Consider the following 15,711-nt stretch of genomic DNA (forward strand, 5'->3'; position numbering starts at 1 on the left):
TGATCTTCAGCAGGAGGCAGCCGATTGATGTTCCTATCTCTCTCTTCCTTCCTCTCTCTCTAAAAATCAATAAAAACATATTTTTTTAAAAGAAAATTACAGATACCTGGAGTTTGTTGGCTCAAACATAAACTACTATAAACACCTAATATCCCTGAAAAGGTAGGTTTTAATGGAAGTGAAGATATACAAGAACAGGCAAAAGACCATGTTTCCTGAAACTATTCCTAGTCTGGTTCTCTTGAGTATATCTAGGTTCTTGGGTTTATACCAGCCTATAACATCACTTAAATATGAAGACATGGCTCTAAATATTTCACTCATGGAGAAAATGTTGTGTGAGAAACCTAAAAAAATAGAAACCATTAGTAAAGTTCACTTTAAACCTTGCTTTAAACATCAATTAATCTACTACTGAAAAAGCTCAGCTATTTGGGTTCAATTTCATAGTTTGAGCAAACTTTGTCTATGTAAAAACTGTTATAAAGTGTTTGATTTGATTTCCTAACAATGAAAAATCTGAGTAGTAGTTTAGTTTTATATATTACCATGAAGATCTCCTGGTCATAAATATTCAGAGATACAAAATGATTAAAAATAATTTTTAGGAAAAAAAATAATTCCCACAAATAGTCATATTAAGTATGTTTAGCTGGGTACTAATTAAAATATAGGTATCACACAAACCATAAAAATTTTATACTCCATATCTGTAAGAGGAAAACTTAAAAAACAAGGAATTTAAAAATATAAAGATGAAAAAATGCATCACACATGGACTGTCCAATACTGAGTGCAAGAAGTGGTGTTCATAAAAGGCCATGGGGCTCTCGCTTCCTATAGAGACAGCTGGAAAAAAAATAACTGATTCACTATGATGTAAAAGTTGGTGATCTATGGAAATAAGTGCTGAAAAGTCACACTAAAATATCTTTTCAAAGACACATTTTATTCCTTTTAGAAAAAATATGTTAAATATAAAAATGGGAATATTTTTTAGTGAGAAACACAAAATAGATTTCTTCTGTTAAATAAAAACCTTTTAAAAACTGCATATATATTTACCATCAAAATATATGAATGGTTGTCTGAAACTGGTTTCTCTATACTTTTCTACTGAATTATCTTTTTTAGTAAAGATTACTAAGCTCAAACTAAATGCAAACTAACTCTGGCATAAGAATAAAATGTGGAATAATAGATGGTAGCCTTTCTGATACTCCCCAAAGCAATAATTTTAAACTGAGGAAGTGTGGCTCTCTGTGTTGAGAAGGCAGTAATGAAAAAAGGAGAGCTTTCTGACTTGATAATTTCGGTTTTATTTTAGACTGGAGGCCCAGTGCAAGAAATATGTGCATTGGGGCGGGGTGGGGGAGCATCCCTCAGCCCAGTCTGCACCCTCTCCAATATGGGACCCCACAGGGATCGGACCTAAACTGACAGTTGGACATCCCTCTCACAATCCGGGACTGCTGGCTTCCAACAGCTCGCCTGCCTGCCTGATCACCCCTTTACCACTCCCCTGCCAGCCTGATCGGCACCTACCTGCTCCTCTGCAGGCCTGGTCACCCCCAACTGTCCTCCCCTGCTGGCCTGATTGCCTACAACTACCCTCCCCTGCTGGCCATCTTGTGTGAGGGTGTGACGGCCAATTTGCATATTACCTCTTTATTATATAGGTTAACAGAATATTTTTTCACATATCACTAAACATGAGAAATTTTAAAAGTTAAAACTGGATATTTGATTTTTACAAAGCACTAACTCACTTATAGTAAGCATTTTGGGAATGTGTTGGTGTATCATATATAAACCAGAGACCCAATGCATGAAATCCATGCAAGAGTAGGCCTTCCTTCCCCTGGCTGCTGGGACCCGGGCTTCCCTTGGACGTCTGATCTAATTAGCATATTATGCTTTAATTATTATAGATGGCTTAGAAACATTCACAAAGGTGTTGATGAAAGCAAAATGCTAGTATACCCATTTCATGGCTGCCATCCATGCATAGGCACAGTGATAAATATAGAGTTCTAGTCTACCAGAAAGGCTGAGGCCAGCACATGGAAGGGAATTTTGCTCTATAAGGATTCATTTAACAAAATCCCAACTATGCAGAAACACAAATTAAATAGCATCCATTAGCGGAGAAACTCATGTCATATCTCATAGCAGGTCTCATTCTATGTTAGGGCTAAACTTCAGAGTACAGTTTGCTGGCTTTAACACATCACCCAATTTTTGAACCCTTTTTTTAATTAAAGTTTTCAGATATATAAAAGTAGAGAGAAAGGTAAAATTAACCCTCTTCCCAGATTTAATGATTATAATATTAATGCCGTATTTTAATGTTTCATTTATCTTTTCCTGTTACAGAATTTTAAAATAAGACCCCTCACATCAGATCATCTAAACTCTAAATACTTCTATATGTAACTCTATAAAACAAGGACTTTACAAAACTACAATTATTCCGTAATGCTACATTATAAGTTCAGACCAAATTTTCCTGATGTTTCAGAAATGTCTTTCTTCAGTTGGCTTATACTAGGTCAGGCTGAAATGAGGTTCAGTGATTGTATTTCAAAGTGACTGCTACTTAAGTCCCTTAAATCTAAAAAGATTCCCCTCTTTTCATTTTCTTGGCTCACAGAAGGGACCATAGTGGACTCACACAGGATGCTCCACATTCAGAATTTGTGCGAGGGGTTTCTCAGGGTGGCGTTTATACATCCTCTAACTTTAATATGTTCTGTAAGCAGAAAGTTAGAGCTCAAAGCTTTCAGGTCAAACTTTTGTGGTTTATGGATGATGTTGAGTATTTCACATCATGTCATATCTCCACTTTTACAGTTGTTAAGATTAAACAGCCAACTCAAGTACTGGCAGTCTGACCCTTCTATTTTAAGTTCACCCTCCACTGTTCTCCCAGAACAATGGTTCCCAGCCCTTGCTGCACACTGCAATCACCTTGGGTCAGGGCTTAGAAACTACTGCTGACTGAGTCGCACGCCCAGATATTCCAATTCCATCAACCGAAGTTATAGTCTAAATATTAGAAATTTAAAAAGCTCCCAAGGTGATCCTAATGTGAAGCTAGGCGTGAGAATATAGAGGTTTTTGCATGCATTGATAATCTTTGCTTGAATCAATTATTTCATTAGGGGATGCATATTGGTGATTTTTTTTTTTCCTTCAAAGTTTACTGCTCTTTCTACATTTATCAGGAGGAATTCGTTTGGCATATTTTAGAAATCTTCATGGAGTTAGTAAGTCTAGGGTTATTTGGTTATCCTGAAATACAATCTGTATAGGATAGGCAAGATGAATTGTTAATTCTTCTCTTTAATTACCAGTAATTAAATTAAATTAATTATGAATAAGGCAGTGGTGCACAAACTACAGAGTGAAATCACTTGGGACTCTTTAAAGTCTACTGATGCTGGTTCAGGCCCCAGATTTTTGAGTTATGTAGGGGGAGGCCTGGGCATCAAATTTTAACAGCTCCACATGCAATTCTAATGTGCAGCAAAGTTTAGGAACCTCCAGAGTGAGATGTTTGTACCCAAATTACCTCCAACGGTGATTAAAAAGTTTGGTTTTTGCTTGTTTTGGCAGTGGTTGTTGCATTTAAAAAATATATTTTTTTATTGATGAGAATCATTGATTGGCTGAGTCCTGCATGCCCCCTACTGGGGATTAAGACTGAAACCTGGACATGTGCTCTGGCCAGGAATCGAATTGTGTCCTGGTTCATAGGTTGATGCTCAACCATTGAGTAACACCGACTGGCTGGTTGTTGCATTTTTGTTGATAGCAAATGCATCTGATCATTTTGAACCAGATATAAAAGAAGAAAATTGAAAGGAAATACGACAATTGTATTAAATTCCAAGATCAGGCTGATTTCTAATTTTCATAAGAACTAATAAAGTATGCATGCATATTAGCATAACCAATGGACACAGACACTGAGGTGGTGGGGGATTGCCTGGGGTGGGAATGCCTGGGGAGGGGGGAGGGGGTCAATTGGGGAAAAGGAGACATATGTAAAACTTTAGACAAAAAAAACAACAACTAATAAAAAAATAAGATTATCACTGGTAATGATTGAAGTCTCCACGGATTGTTCTGATTTAATAATTATTTCCTTAAATATACTGTTTAATCTATCCATAAAATGTGTAAGGAAATTTAAAACAAATACTTTAAAGCCTAATAACTTATTAAAATTTAAAATGTTCATAAAGATTTACATTCCTATACCCTGCTAACATAGTAGGCATAGATAAGTATATGTAGGAATATATAATTATGGGGACCCATTTGGACCTCGAGAGAGTTGGCATGAAGATTATGTTAAACAAAAGCATCAGCAATTCAACAGATACTTTCCTGGAGCTTTTCTTATTTTTTTAAATTTTATATTTCAACCACAGTTTACATTTAATAGCATTCCGCACCAATGGCTAAAGTTAGAAGCTAATATAATAAGGGAGAGGGAGGGGGAGAAAAGGCTTCTATGGGAAGAACAAATTGGTTTCTAGGGAACAAACAGGAGATAAGCAAGTTTGTGATGTTTGTATATATAGGTGGTCTTTCTTTCTTCATGTCATAAAACTTCTATGGAGAGGACCCAAGCCCAGTGGGTGAGCCAATGACCATGGTATGGGGGAGATGTAGGAATGAAGGAAATTTTTACCTTTTAATCCAAATTCTTCTAGACTTACTTTTAAAAATAAGAAGCATGCCTTGCTTTTATAACAAAACATTAAAAAGTTAAGAGACCCCTTAGAGTGATGGTCAGGAAGCTATAGCACTGCAGTTGTGATAAGAAGACTGTTACAGCCCTGGGGCTAAAAAGGCCTGCATATAAGGGAGGAAAAACTTGGACTTTAGGGATGATTTTAACAGAAATTTGCATTCCTCCTGGTATTTAGAAGAGAAACAGCAAGGATTATCTGATACAATTTTGTCATCTGTACAATTTATAGCTATAATAAAAAATATCCAAAACCCTAAAAAAATAGTCCTTTATACATGATTGCTACTCTAATAGCCTATTTATAAACAAGTATAATATAACTTCCTACTGTAGCTACTTTATAAATTCAGTACATTCCTACTGAGGCATAAAGTATTCCCATTTAAGTTGGAGTCTTAAGATGTGCTGATGGTGTTTTGTGTTGTAAAGTATTTGTTCCAGATGAAGGAAAAAAGAAAAATTGACTTAGGGCTAGTCTTTCATTTATCATTTATCCTCAGTATTATTATTCTTTTCTAAACCTACCCCAGTGAAAGAAACTTGTGTCCACACATTTTAGAAACAAAATTTAACTATAGAAATAAAATACAAAACCTAACCCCGATATAGTACTAGTATATATTAACTATGTCAGTATGTACCACAAAATCATGATATAAATGGATAGCATGTTAAAATGATGGTATTTCAATACATATTCTATAATAAATGAATGTGGCACTGTGAAATTAAATAATTTTATTAATTTAAAATTGCTTTTATCACAACCATTTCCCTTCCCTTTCATAGTTATTGTCAAATATCAAATATCCAAACTGCATGGGATTGTTAATATTTTCTCTCCTATGCATTACCTATTGTAAAAGATCCAACTAAATCTATTCATCCTTTATGCCTCTGGGTCAACCAGAAATCTCCCCATTTTTGAGATCCTGTGTCCTTTGATAATTCGTTGCTTTATTAGATACTCCCATCTTTAAATCTCTTTAATTTCCTATCTATGAGTATTAATTCCCAATCACTTACTCGAGTTACATAATTTCTGCTCCTGCAACTATTTCCTGAACATTTTCTTCAAGTGAAAGAGAGCCTGACTCTGGCCTGGTGGGAACAGACAGTGGCATCAGCTCTACTCATCCTAAATCTACAAGGAGAGGGAGGGGGTGGGGGAGGGGGAGGGGTGGGTTTTCAGGTGGATGCGCTCCCCCTCCCTCAAAGCCAGCAACAACCTAGCCTAGGATCTCGTGACGTTGTGATTTGTGACAAAATTCACTTTACAGGATGGGGCTGGCAGATTTAAGCAACAACCAATGATAATTTTGATAAAAGAATTCAATTTATGGCTTCAACAGCTTCTTCCTGGTGGGTAGCATACACAGTGCATGGTTATTTCTATGACTGAACTGGATGGCTTTTTCTTGGAGGGAAGTCCAAGGTTTTCTCTTTGAAAGCTGTTCTGCACAATGTTTTCCATCATGAAGAAGTATAATTACATGTGCATCTATTTGTATGCTCATTTTCCTCAAGACCTATTATTGTTATATGTATTTTTCTGTGATTCTGGTGTTTATTTTATTTTTTATTATATTATTAGAGGCCCGGTGCCCGAAATTCGTGCACGGGAGGAGTCCCTCAGCCCAGCTTGCACCATTTCTAATCCGGGACCCCTCTCACAATCTGGGACTGCTGGCTCCTAACAGCTCACCTACTTACCTGCCTGATAGCACCAAACCAACTCTGCCTGATCATCCCTAACCTCTCTGCCTGCCTGCCTGATCACCTCTAAGCACCTCCGTCTGCCGGCCTGATCACCCCAACTGCTGCCCTGCCAGCTGGATTGCCCCTAACTGCTCCCCTGCCTGCCTGATCACCCCAACTGCCTCTGCCTGCAAGACTGATTGCCCCTAACTGCCCTCCCCTACCAGCCTGGTCACCACTAGCTGCCCTCCCCTGGCAGCCTGATTGCCCCTAACTGCCCTCCCCTACCAGCCTGGTCACCCCTAGCTGCCCTCCCCTGGCGGCCTGGTTGCCACTAAGTGCCCTCCCCTGCCAGCCTGATTGCCTGTAACAGCTTCTGCCTTGGCCCCCAACACAGCGGCTTTGTCCAGAAGGATGTCTGGATGGATTTCCGAAAGATGTCTGGTCTAATTAGCATATTACCTTTTTTTAGTATAGATAACATATATGCCCCTAAAAAGTTATATTTTTAAAAATACTTTAAATTATATAGTACATATTCAACCTCTTTTACCTGTGTTTTTTTTTCTAAATATATCGATTTTTTTTAATGGAAAGGAAGGGAGAGGGATAGAGAGTTAGGAATATCAATGAGAGAGAAACATCTATCAGCTGCCTCCTGCACACCCCCAACTGGGGATGTGCCTGCAACCAAGGTACATGCCCTTGACCGGAATTGATCCTGGAACCCTTCAGTCTGCAGGCTGATGATCTATCCACTGAGCCAAACCAGTTAGGGCCCCCCCACTTTTTTATTTTATTTTAGATTATCCACGTTTGTAGATATGGCATTAGTTCATTTTTCCATTGATTTTTAGAGAGAGTGGAAGGGAGAGGGATAGAGAGAAACATCAATGTAAGAAACATCCCTGCAGTTGCCTTCCTTAGGAGCCCCGATCAGGGATCCAACCTGAAACCCAGGTATGTGCCCTGACCTAGAATCAAACCTGCAACTTTTCCATGCACAGGACTATGCTCATGCTCAACCAACCTATCTACTTCAGCCCGGCCATTATACGACTTCTGGAATTTTATTTCAATTAATTCTTGCAAAGTGTGTGGGTTAGGTAATATTCACATTTTGCTGATGAGAAAAAAAAAACTAACCTCTTCATTTTGAGACATTATTCTTCACTCATTGCCGCGTTTTCCTGCCAGTCCTAGAAAGGCTCCTGACAGCAGTTTCACTGGGTATGCAGTCAGAAGCATTCTCCTCACCACCACCCTTTCCAAAGCCTCCTCTGCACTGGCACTGAGGCTGCTCTGGAGGGCGCCGAGGCTACGCAGACAAGGACTGGATTTGGACCACTGGAGCCACCGTACCCACCTCTCCTCTCTCAGCCTTTCTCTGCTGTGCTGGAGACAGGCAAAGATTTGCAGTGCTAGCACTTCGGACACAGGAAGTGCTGCAGTTTTTCCCTCTCCAGAGCTGCTGTGGCTGCCTGGAGGTTATAGGGCTGCCCTGGAAGTCCTCAGCATGCCTCCCGTCGGGGCAAACATGGTGGTGGACTCCACAATGGAACTGCTATTTTTAGAAACTTTTAAACACCCCAGCGCTGAGGTAAGACTCCACTTCTTGATTCTGACTCTGCTTTTAGACTGTGGAACATGTACAAAAAATCCTTAGGCATGCCTCGACTTTCGCAATCAGGATCACGGGCCTTGCCTGCAGCCCAGTTTTCTGATCGCGATCACCAGTTGGGGGGTGGGCAGAGGCGGCCCCCTGGTTCTTGCCTGCTGCCTGGGTTTCCGATCACTGTTCTTCTGTCCTTCCCCTTTCGCCTCCCATTATTGCACCTACGTATGCAAATTAACCGCCATCTTTCTTGGCGGTTAACCGCCATCTTTCTTGGCAGTTAATTTGCATATCACCTGGATTAGCCAATGGGAAGCGTGGCGAAGGTACGGTCAATTACCCTGTTTGTCTTTTATTAGATAGGATTCTTAACTACCTGAAACTTTAGTGGAACATAAGAGACTGTACAAACACATAAATTGTTAAAAAATATGAAGATATGAATATGAAAAAAATGCACATTTAATAAAAAAGAAAGGAACACTGAGATAACATTCCCTCTTCACCCCTTTTTAGCAGAATATACATAAAACACACAAAAATTAATGGTTATAAAAAATGCAAGGCTAAGAAAAAGACAAAGCCAAAACAAAAAGCGACAAGCCTTCTTCTTTATAAAAGACAAAAGGAAGATCATTATGTTTTTAGACAGTATGTATGCAGTCCTAATAAGCTAGAAAATACAGAATAACGAAGTGAGAAGGCCCACAGGAAGGCAAGGTAACAACAGAGCATAAGTGGGTCAGACCAACTTTATTATTTCTAGGGAAGCATCTCAGTCTTCTTCCCAACCAGCCTGAGAAAATAAAATGTTTTGTAAAATAAGACAATTCTTTCCCAGGAGTTGGGGGAGCTACTTCTTGGAGCATCTAAACTTAAAAAGCTTTGGCTTGTTTTCATTTTTATTTTTTTACTTTCAAACAGCTTACTATCCCTAGTACAGGTTAAAAAAACAAGCAACCAACCAACCAACCAACCAACCAGAAAAAAACAAGCCTTTCTGATTCTGTTGAACTGAATAAAAAAGAAATGAAAATCTTTTCTGCCTAGGGCATCCTGAGCTCTTAGAAAATGACTCTGCAGGAATTAGCTGTATAAAAACAAAATTCAGCAGCTGGTCTCCCTTTCTGGCACTTCCACAGACTGTAACATTCTGACAACACCTGAGTAGGCAGGGAACTCTCCCAGGTAGTGAGAGATCAAACCACTGCTAGGCTAACAGCTCACATTGCTGAAAAGCTTTCAAAGTGCTAAACTTTTCAGGTCAAATTTATAATAAAAAAGGTAGAACAATTGTTTGCAAGTAAGTGCAAAATATTAAAGAAATATGAGGAATAATAACAGACATTCAATCTTTGGTCCTTTTGTGTAACCTATTCTTATTTAGGAAACCAAGAAAATTGAAGAAAGATGTTTCTTTTGTCAAGACCTAGCCAAAGACAAAGTAGACTGAAGACCTTGTAACTATTTTGTTTCTTTACATTTAAGCCACCCTGCCTCTCTCAGAGTAGGTCTGCCAAATTTAAAACAAGATGGTTTTCATATTACATTCAGTATCTTTGTGTGCAAACTGGTAATGAGAAAACAACAGTTAAACTTTAAAATAAAAGTAGCAGCAAAACTGTCATTTAGCCCATTATTTATTTACAATCAAACTTCTAGAGGGCATCAATAACTACTTAGAAAAATATGAAATAAATCAATTTACTCTTTTATTCATACAATGAAATTTCAGTTTTCTACCATATTATAGCTTATTGCCATGGCTGAAAAGCAGGCACATCTAAAATAAAACCTTCAAAATAATAACAAGTAATAACAATCTTACCTAATAATAGACAAACATGCAAACTGACCGTACCTTTGCTACGCCCCAAGCCATGCCCACCAGCCAATCAGAGTGACTATATGCAAATTAACCCAACCAAGACGGCGTCCGGCAGCCACGGAGCTGGAGCAAGCAGGAGGCTTGGTTGCCCCAATGATGGAGGAAGCCAAGCTTCCTGGCCGGCTGCAGCCTCCTCTCAAGGCAACAAAGTTTCAATTATAGAAGGTAAATAAACCCTAGATACCTGCTTCCAGTCACCATGGCCACAGAGCTGGAGCGAATAAAAACAAAAACAAAAAAAGGAAAGGCTGGGAGCTTCGGTCGCCGGGTGGGGGCTTGGTCAGTCTAAAAGCAGCCATCAGTCCCTCACCCAGGCTGGCCAGGCACCCCAGTGGGGACCCCCACCCTGAAGGGGGTTTGGGAAGCCTGAAAACGGCCCTCAGCCCCTTACCCAGGCTGGCCAGGCACCCCAGTGGGGACCCCCACCCTGAAGGGGGTGTGACCAGCTGCAAACAGCCATCAGCCCTTTACCCAGGCTGGCCAGGCACCCAAGCGGGAACCCCACCCTGATCCGGGACACCCTTCAGGGCAAACCAGTCAGCCCCCATCTGTGCACCAGGCCTCTATTCTATATAATAAAAGGCTAATATGCAAATTGACCCTAACAGCAGAAAGACTGGGAATGACTGGTCATTATGACCCACACTGACCACCAGGGGGCAGACGCTCAATGCAGGAACTGCCCCTTGGTGGTCAGTGTGTTCCCACAGGGGGAGCTCTACTCAACCACAAGCCAGGCTGATAGCTGCCAGCGCAGCAGTGGTGGCGGGAGCCTCTCCTGCCTCCTTAGCAGCACTAAAGTTGTCCAACTATAGCTTAGGTCTGCTCCCTGCTGGCAAGTGGACATCCTCCGAGGGCTGCGGGGCTGCCAAAGGGATGTCTGACTGCCAGCTTGGGCCCGATCCCCACCAGAGAGCGGGCCTAAGCCAGCAGGTGGACATCCTTTGAGGGGTCCCAGACTGCAAGAGGGCATAGGCTGGGCTGAGGGACCACCCCCCCACCAAGTGCACAAATTTTAGTGCAAGGGGCCTCTAGTCCTATATAGTAAAAACCTAATATGCAAATCGACCAAATGGCAGAACAACCGGTGGAATGACCAGTCGCTATGATGTGCGCTGACCACCAGGGGGCAGATGCTCAACACAGAAGCTACTGCCAGCCTGCAGGCCCCAGGCCAGCCAAGGCAGGTGCCAGTGGGGGCCCCCGATCGCTCCACTGGTCACCCTGCAGAGGGAGGCGACTGGTGGTGGTGGCAGGAGACAGGGCTGGCTGGCAAGCAGGTGGTGATGGGGGGGGCAGGGCTGGTGAGTGGGCGGTGCCAGCCTGGCCAAGGCGGGTGTCAGCAGTCCCCCCTCCCCCCAAATCACGCCGCCAGTCGCCCCACAGATTGGCCCTGATTGCCAGCCAGGCCTAGGGACCCTACCCATGCATGAATTTCGTGCATTGGGCCTCTAATAACAAATAACTAGTTAAGATAACAGAAAGTTAAATAAGTATCAGTTGTGATTGCTGTGTTTGAAGGTTAATATACTTCCCCCTCCGCACCAAAAGAAAAAAGCATAAGTAAATGTAATACCTCCCAGGTCTGAATATGAGTTTGGGCAAGAGTACACTCTGACAAAAGGCATGAAGCACAGTTATTAGGTGTGAATTGGGTGAGGCAGATGAATTACTGGAGCTTTATTTCCCTAACATTAAAGTATCTGGTGAGCTGTTTGTGTGTGTGTGTAATATTTACGTATATAACATATTTTATCGATCTATATTTAGTGCATTAGTAAATTGTGAAGGTGGTGGTCAAATGACTGAAGTTGAGTAAATGTATTAAAGGGTAGAAGAGGTAGAAAGAGTGCCCAGTGCTCAACTATCTCATGGCCTATCATGTGTCTTCATAATTGAAGGTCATGCTCTCTATATGTAAATCAACACAATTATGCACTGTGCCTCCTGGCTTTTTGGTAGTTAAAAATCTACACCTGTCACTCCCGCTCAATTCAGCATGGCAGACTGCTGTGGGTTAGGAGGAGGACAACACGGAAAAGCCAGGGCGTTTCTGCAGCTCTGCTTGAGGCAACATTCTGGTGAGGCTGTATCTCCTTCATGGTTTCAGCTAATGCTGGAAAACGCCCCCTGCCCCACCTCCAAACCACCTAGCCCTTTGCCCTTGCAATCCTAGAAATGGTAGCAGCTTCCATTAATATGATTAATCTCTTGGGTGCTTCATCATGCTGTTCAACTCTCCCAAACCTTCCAACCCACTACACTTTCTTAACTATAACTTGCCTGTATCAAATCCCTATATTCAGCTATGGCAACAGCTCAGTTTTCCTGACGGCCCTGGAGGATACAGCTATTATCCTTGGGCTACAGAGAACTCTCACCTGTCAAACACTAACCCTTCAATAGAAAGGGGCAATACAGAGGTACTTTAATATTTTGTAGATAATTAGAAATATAAATGATGACACTAATGCGAGAATATGAGAGGATCAACCTCATATCCCTTAAGGGAGGGAGAATACAATCTTTTTCAGGAAAGCAACTTGGTTACAGTTATTAAGAGCCTTGAGAAAGTTCCATATACTTTAAATAATTTTCTTCTTAAAAATCTAGATTAAGCCCTAATCGGTTTGGCTCAGTGGATAGAGCGTCGGCCTGCGGACTGAAGGGTCTCAGGTTCGATTCCAGTCACGGGCATGTACCTTGGTTGCAGGCACATCCCCAGGAGGGGGTGTGCAGGAGGCAGCTGATCGATGTTTCCCTCTCATCAACGTTTCTAACTCTCTATCCCTCTCCCTTCCTCTCTGTAAAAAAATCATTAAAATATATTTTGAAAAAATCTAGCTTAAGGTAAATCAAAGATGCAGATATAATTTTATATACAGGGATGTTTACCACAATGTTATGAGAATGAAAAATTAGAAACCTGAAGATAATGTATATACTTAATAGTTTTTCTTTAAAGCATCCCCCAGCCCCAAATTGTAGGTGTATACAGTATATACGTTCACTGAAGAGGTCAAGGATACTTGATTTAAACATGGACACTATGTGCAAGACAGCTATTAAAGACTCTCAAGAAACAGTTCTGGAATAAATTAATGATGCAGTATTAAAGATGAACTAACAGAAGAAAGTTATATTAAATGGTAAAGTTTCACCAAAGCCAATTAACAAATGCAGTATGGTGTGCGTAGCATTTTTCTTTAAACTGAATTTTTCAAGTCACTTTTTAATAGTTCATAGCTCTGAAGAATGTTTGTCAGGTGACTTTCTGCTCAAAGGAATTTCAGTGGCTCCCCCAAAACCTGCAAGAGGAGAGTTCAACATCCCTGATATTTGCAGATCTCTATAATTTGACCCATTGTGGCTGTCTAGTCTTTGCACATCTTATCATCTCCCAAACCAGTTTTAAATGTTTCCAAGTGACATTTCTGCTCTCTCTTCTGCTGCCTAATGACAATGCTCTCTTTACGTCAGGCCCTGAGTTCCAGGCCCATCTTGTCTGCAAAGCTCTCTCAGAGGCAGGTTGTATGTTTATAACTCTGCTTCCCACATAAAACTTAGTTGGCAATTAACCACATATCATTTCATGGCATGCCCTGTATTGAACTGCTCTTTGTAAGTCTCATTAGATAACTTCTCACATGTCTCTGCCTACTCGAGCGTTTGCACAAACACTACAGTTCTTGGGAATAGCGCCTTGATAAACAGCAGAGTGCCTTGTATGCACTGTAATTAACACAAGACTGCTGGCACCAGGGCAGATACCAGGCATTTGGTGACCTGAGTCTTAAGCAATTCAAGCCTTGTTTAAAAACTGCCAAAGTATTTAGATATCAAAGCCGATTCTAGGATGTATACATCCTTTACATTATAAGCTCCTGGCAGGTGAGGACATATGTGTGTTGTGCCTATCACTGTCTGACCAGCAATGTGTACAGTACTAGGTCCATGATGTGACTGCTCAATAAACATTCAATGAATGAAAGCTAAGACATCAAATATTTCTGGAAGTGGCAGATGCTCTTCTCAATTCATCGTTTGTATGAGGTGAATTTAGGGTAAAACTGAAAAATAAAAAGAAGCTTCCAGACTACATGAGAAGCTCTCAGATATTCTACATAAAGAAAATGACCATTTCAGGTAACTCTTCTGAGTATGAGAAACACTGTGAAAGAAAAAACCTTGACTTATACAAATAGTTAGCCAACTTGCCCAGATTATACAATAACCTTTGTGAGGGAATCTCCTGTGTTTCCTTATGATAAAATTTTCGGCCCTGACTGGTTTGGCTCAGTGGATAGAGCATCGGCCTGCAGACCAAAGGGTCCCGGGTTCGATTCCGGTCAAGGGCATGTACCTTGGTTGCCGGCACATCCCCAGTGGGGAGTGTGCAGGAGGCAACTGATCAATGTTCCTCGCTCATAGATGTTTCTAACTCTCTATCCCTATCCCTTCCTCTCTGTAAAAAATCAATAAAATATATTTAAAAACTTTTTTTTTCGGTTATTGGGTTATTAACAGTGTTGATGTCCAATGCTGTAACCTTATTTTCTTTACCATTGACATATTCAAATCTATTCAATTATTTTTTTAAAAAATTAAGCATTTTAAAAATTATTATTTCAAAGCAAAATAGCTCATTATTGTTACAATTAAAGGATTTGCTTACTTGGCTTTTTAGTAAGAGGTGGTAAATCAAAAAGCATGCTATGAAACTATTTGTGTGTGTGTGTGTGTGTGTGTGTGTGCGTGCGCGCAAAACATAATAAAGATTTTTTATATGATAAAAACTCATACCTGCTGATCTCCAAGGAAATGACTTTTCAGTTGAGCTAGAGAAAAAGAAGGGGGAAAAAACATTTACTTCCTTTGTCATGAAATTTAACTGTGGAGCCATTTTACATATACACATTTAATTTTCACATTTAATTACATGAAGCATAAAAATCTGAAATAAAATTTAAAATTACTCTTTCAACTAAGGTAAATATTTAACCTTCTCCATTAATTTGAGACAAAATTGTATGTCTACTTGGAAATTAAGGCAAATAAAGTGACATAAGATTCTCCTTGGATAAGATAAATAGACTAGCAAAAGTACATATGGTAATCATGCTATTTACTGTATATGATATACTATGTTGCTTTTTGTGATAACATGCAAATTCCATATACATACAAAAGAACCAAAAAATTTGTTAAGAACGTCATTTGTTTTACTTATTTTCCAAAGAAGCCCTAGATACAATAGACACAAATGTTAAAGGGGTCAGTTTGACCCAACTGAATTGACCCCTATGAAATTTAAATCATAAAATTTTATATAAAAAATATAAGGTTCTACAAGCCAGGAGAAATTTTTAACTATATAGTTTTCTTGGTTTATACCCATTTGAAAACATATCTGTGTCCCTCTGCTTCCCCCACCCCTGCCATCAATATAGGAAAGCATGGTATGAAGGGGACAGTGTGGTAGGAACAAGTGGCTGGATTATTAAGCATTTACTAAATGCTTGATTACTGGTACTTCACATATATTACCTACTTTATACTACTCAGAACAACCTTAGGGATAGGTAGATTATCTCTGTTTTACAAATAAAGTAACTGGACAAAGACTTATGTTATATACCTGGAAGAGCTGGGATTCAAACCCAGGATGGTCTGATCCCTAAGTCAGGGCTTCTCATCACTGTGCTGAATGCTAGAACAGCTTGTGACCCCATTTTTGCATTAACA

The 15,711-nt window shown here is 40.2% G+C and overlaps 1 protein-coding gene across 12 annotated transcripts in view; it reads right to left on the reverse strand.

Annotated features, from left to right (window-relative positions):
* PKP4 (plakophilin 4) overlaps positions 1–15,711 on the reverse strand; it is a 247,690-nt gene that overhangs the window by 67,818 nt on the left and 164,161 nt on the right. For 7 of the 12 annotated variants that reach the window (XM_036320377.1, XM_036320375.1, XM_036320376.1 and 4 more), the window contains one exon: positions 14,770–14,804. The exons of the other annotated variants lie outside the window; for them this stretch is intronic. In XM_036320377.1, coding sequence (XP_036176270.1) covers positions 14,770–14,804 — 35 coding nt within the window. The remainder of the gene's footprint in view (positions 1–14,769; positions 14,805–15,711) is intronic. 12 annotated transcript variants of the gene reach the window in all.

This window comes from Myotis myotis, unplaced genomic scaffold (assembly GCF_014108235.1).
Source record: "Myotis myotis isolate mMyoMyo1 unplaced genomic scaffold, mMyoMyo1.p scaffold_m19_p_8, whole genome shotgun sequence".
In the NCBI taxonomy this organism is placed as follows: domain Eukaryota; kingdom Metazoa; phylum Chordata; class Mammalia; order Chiroptera; family Vespertilionidae; genus Myotis; species Myotis myotis.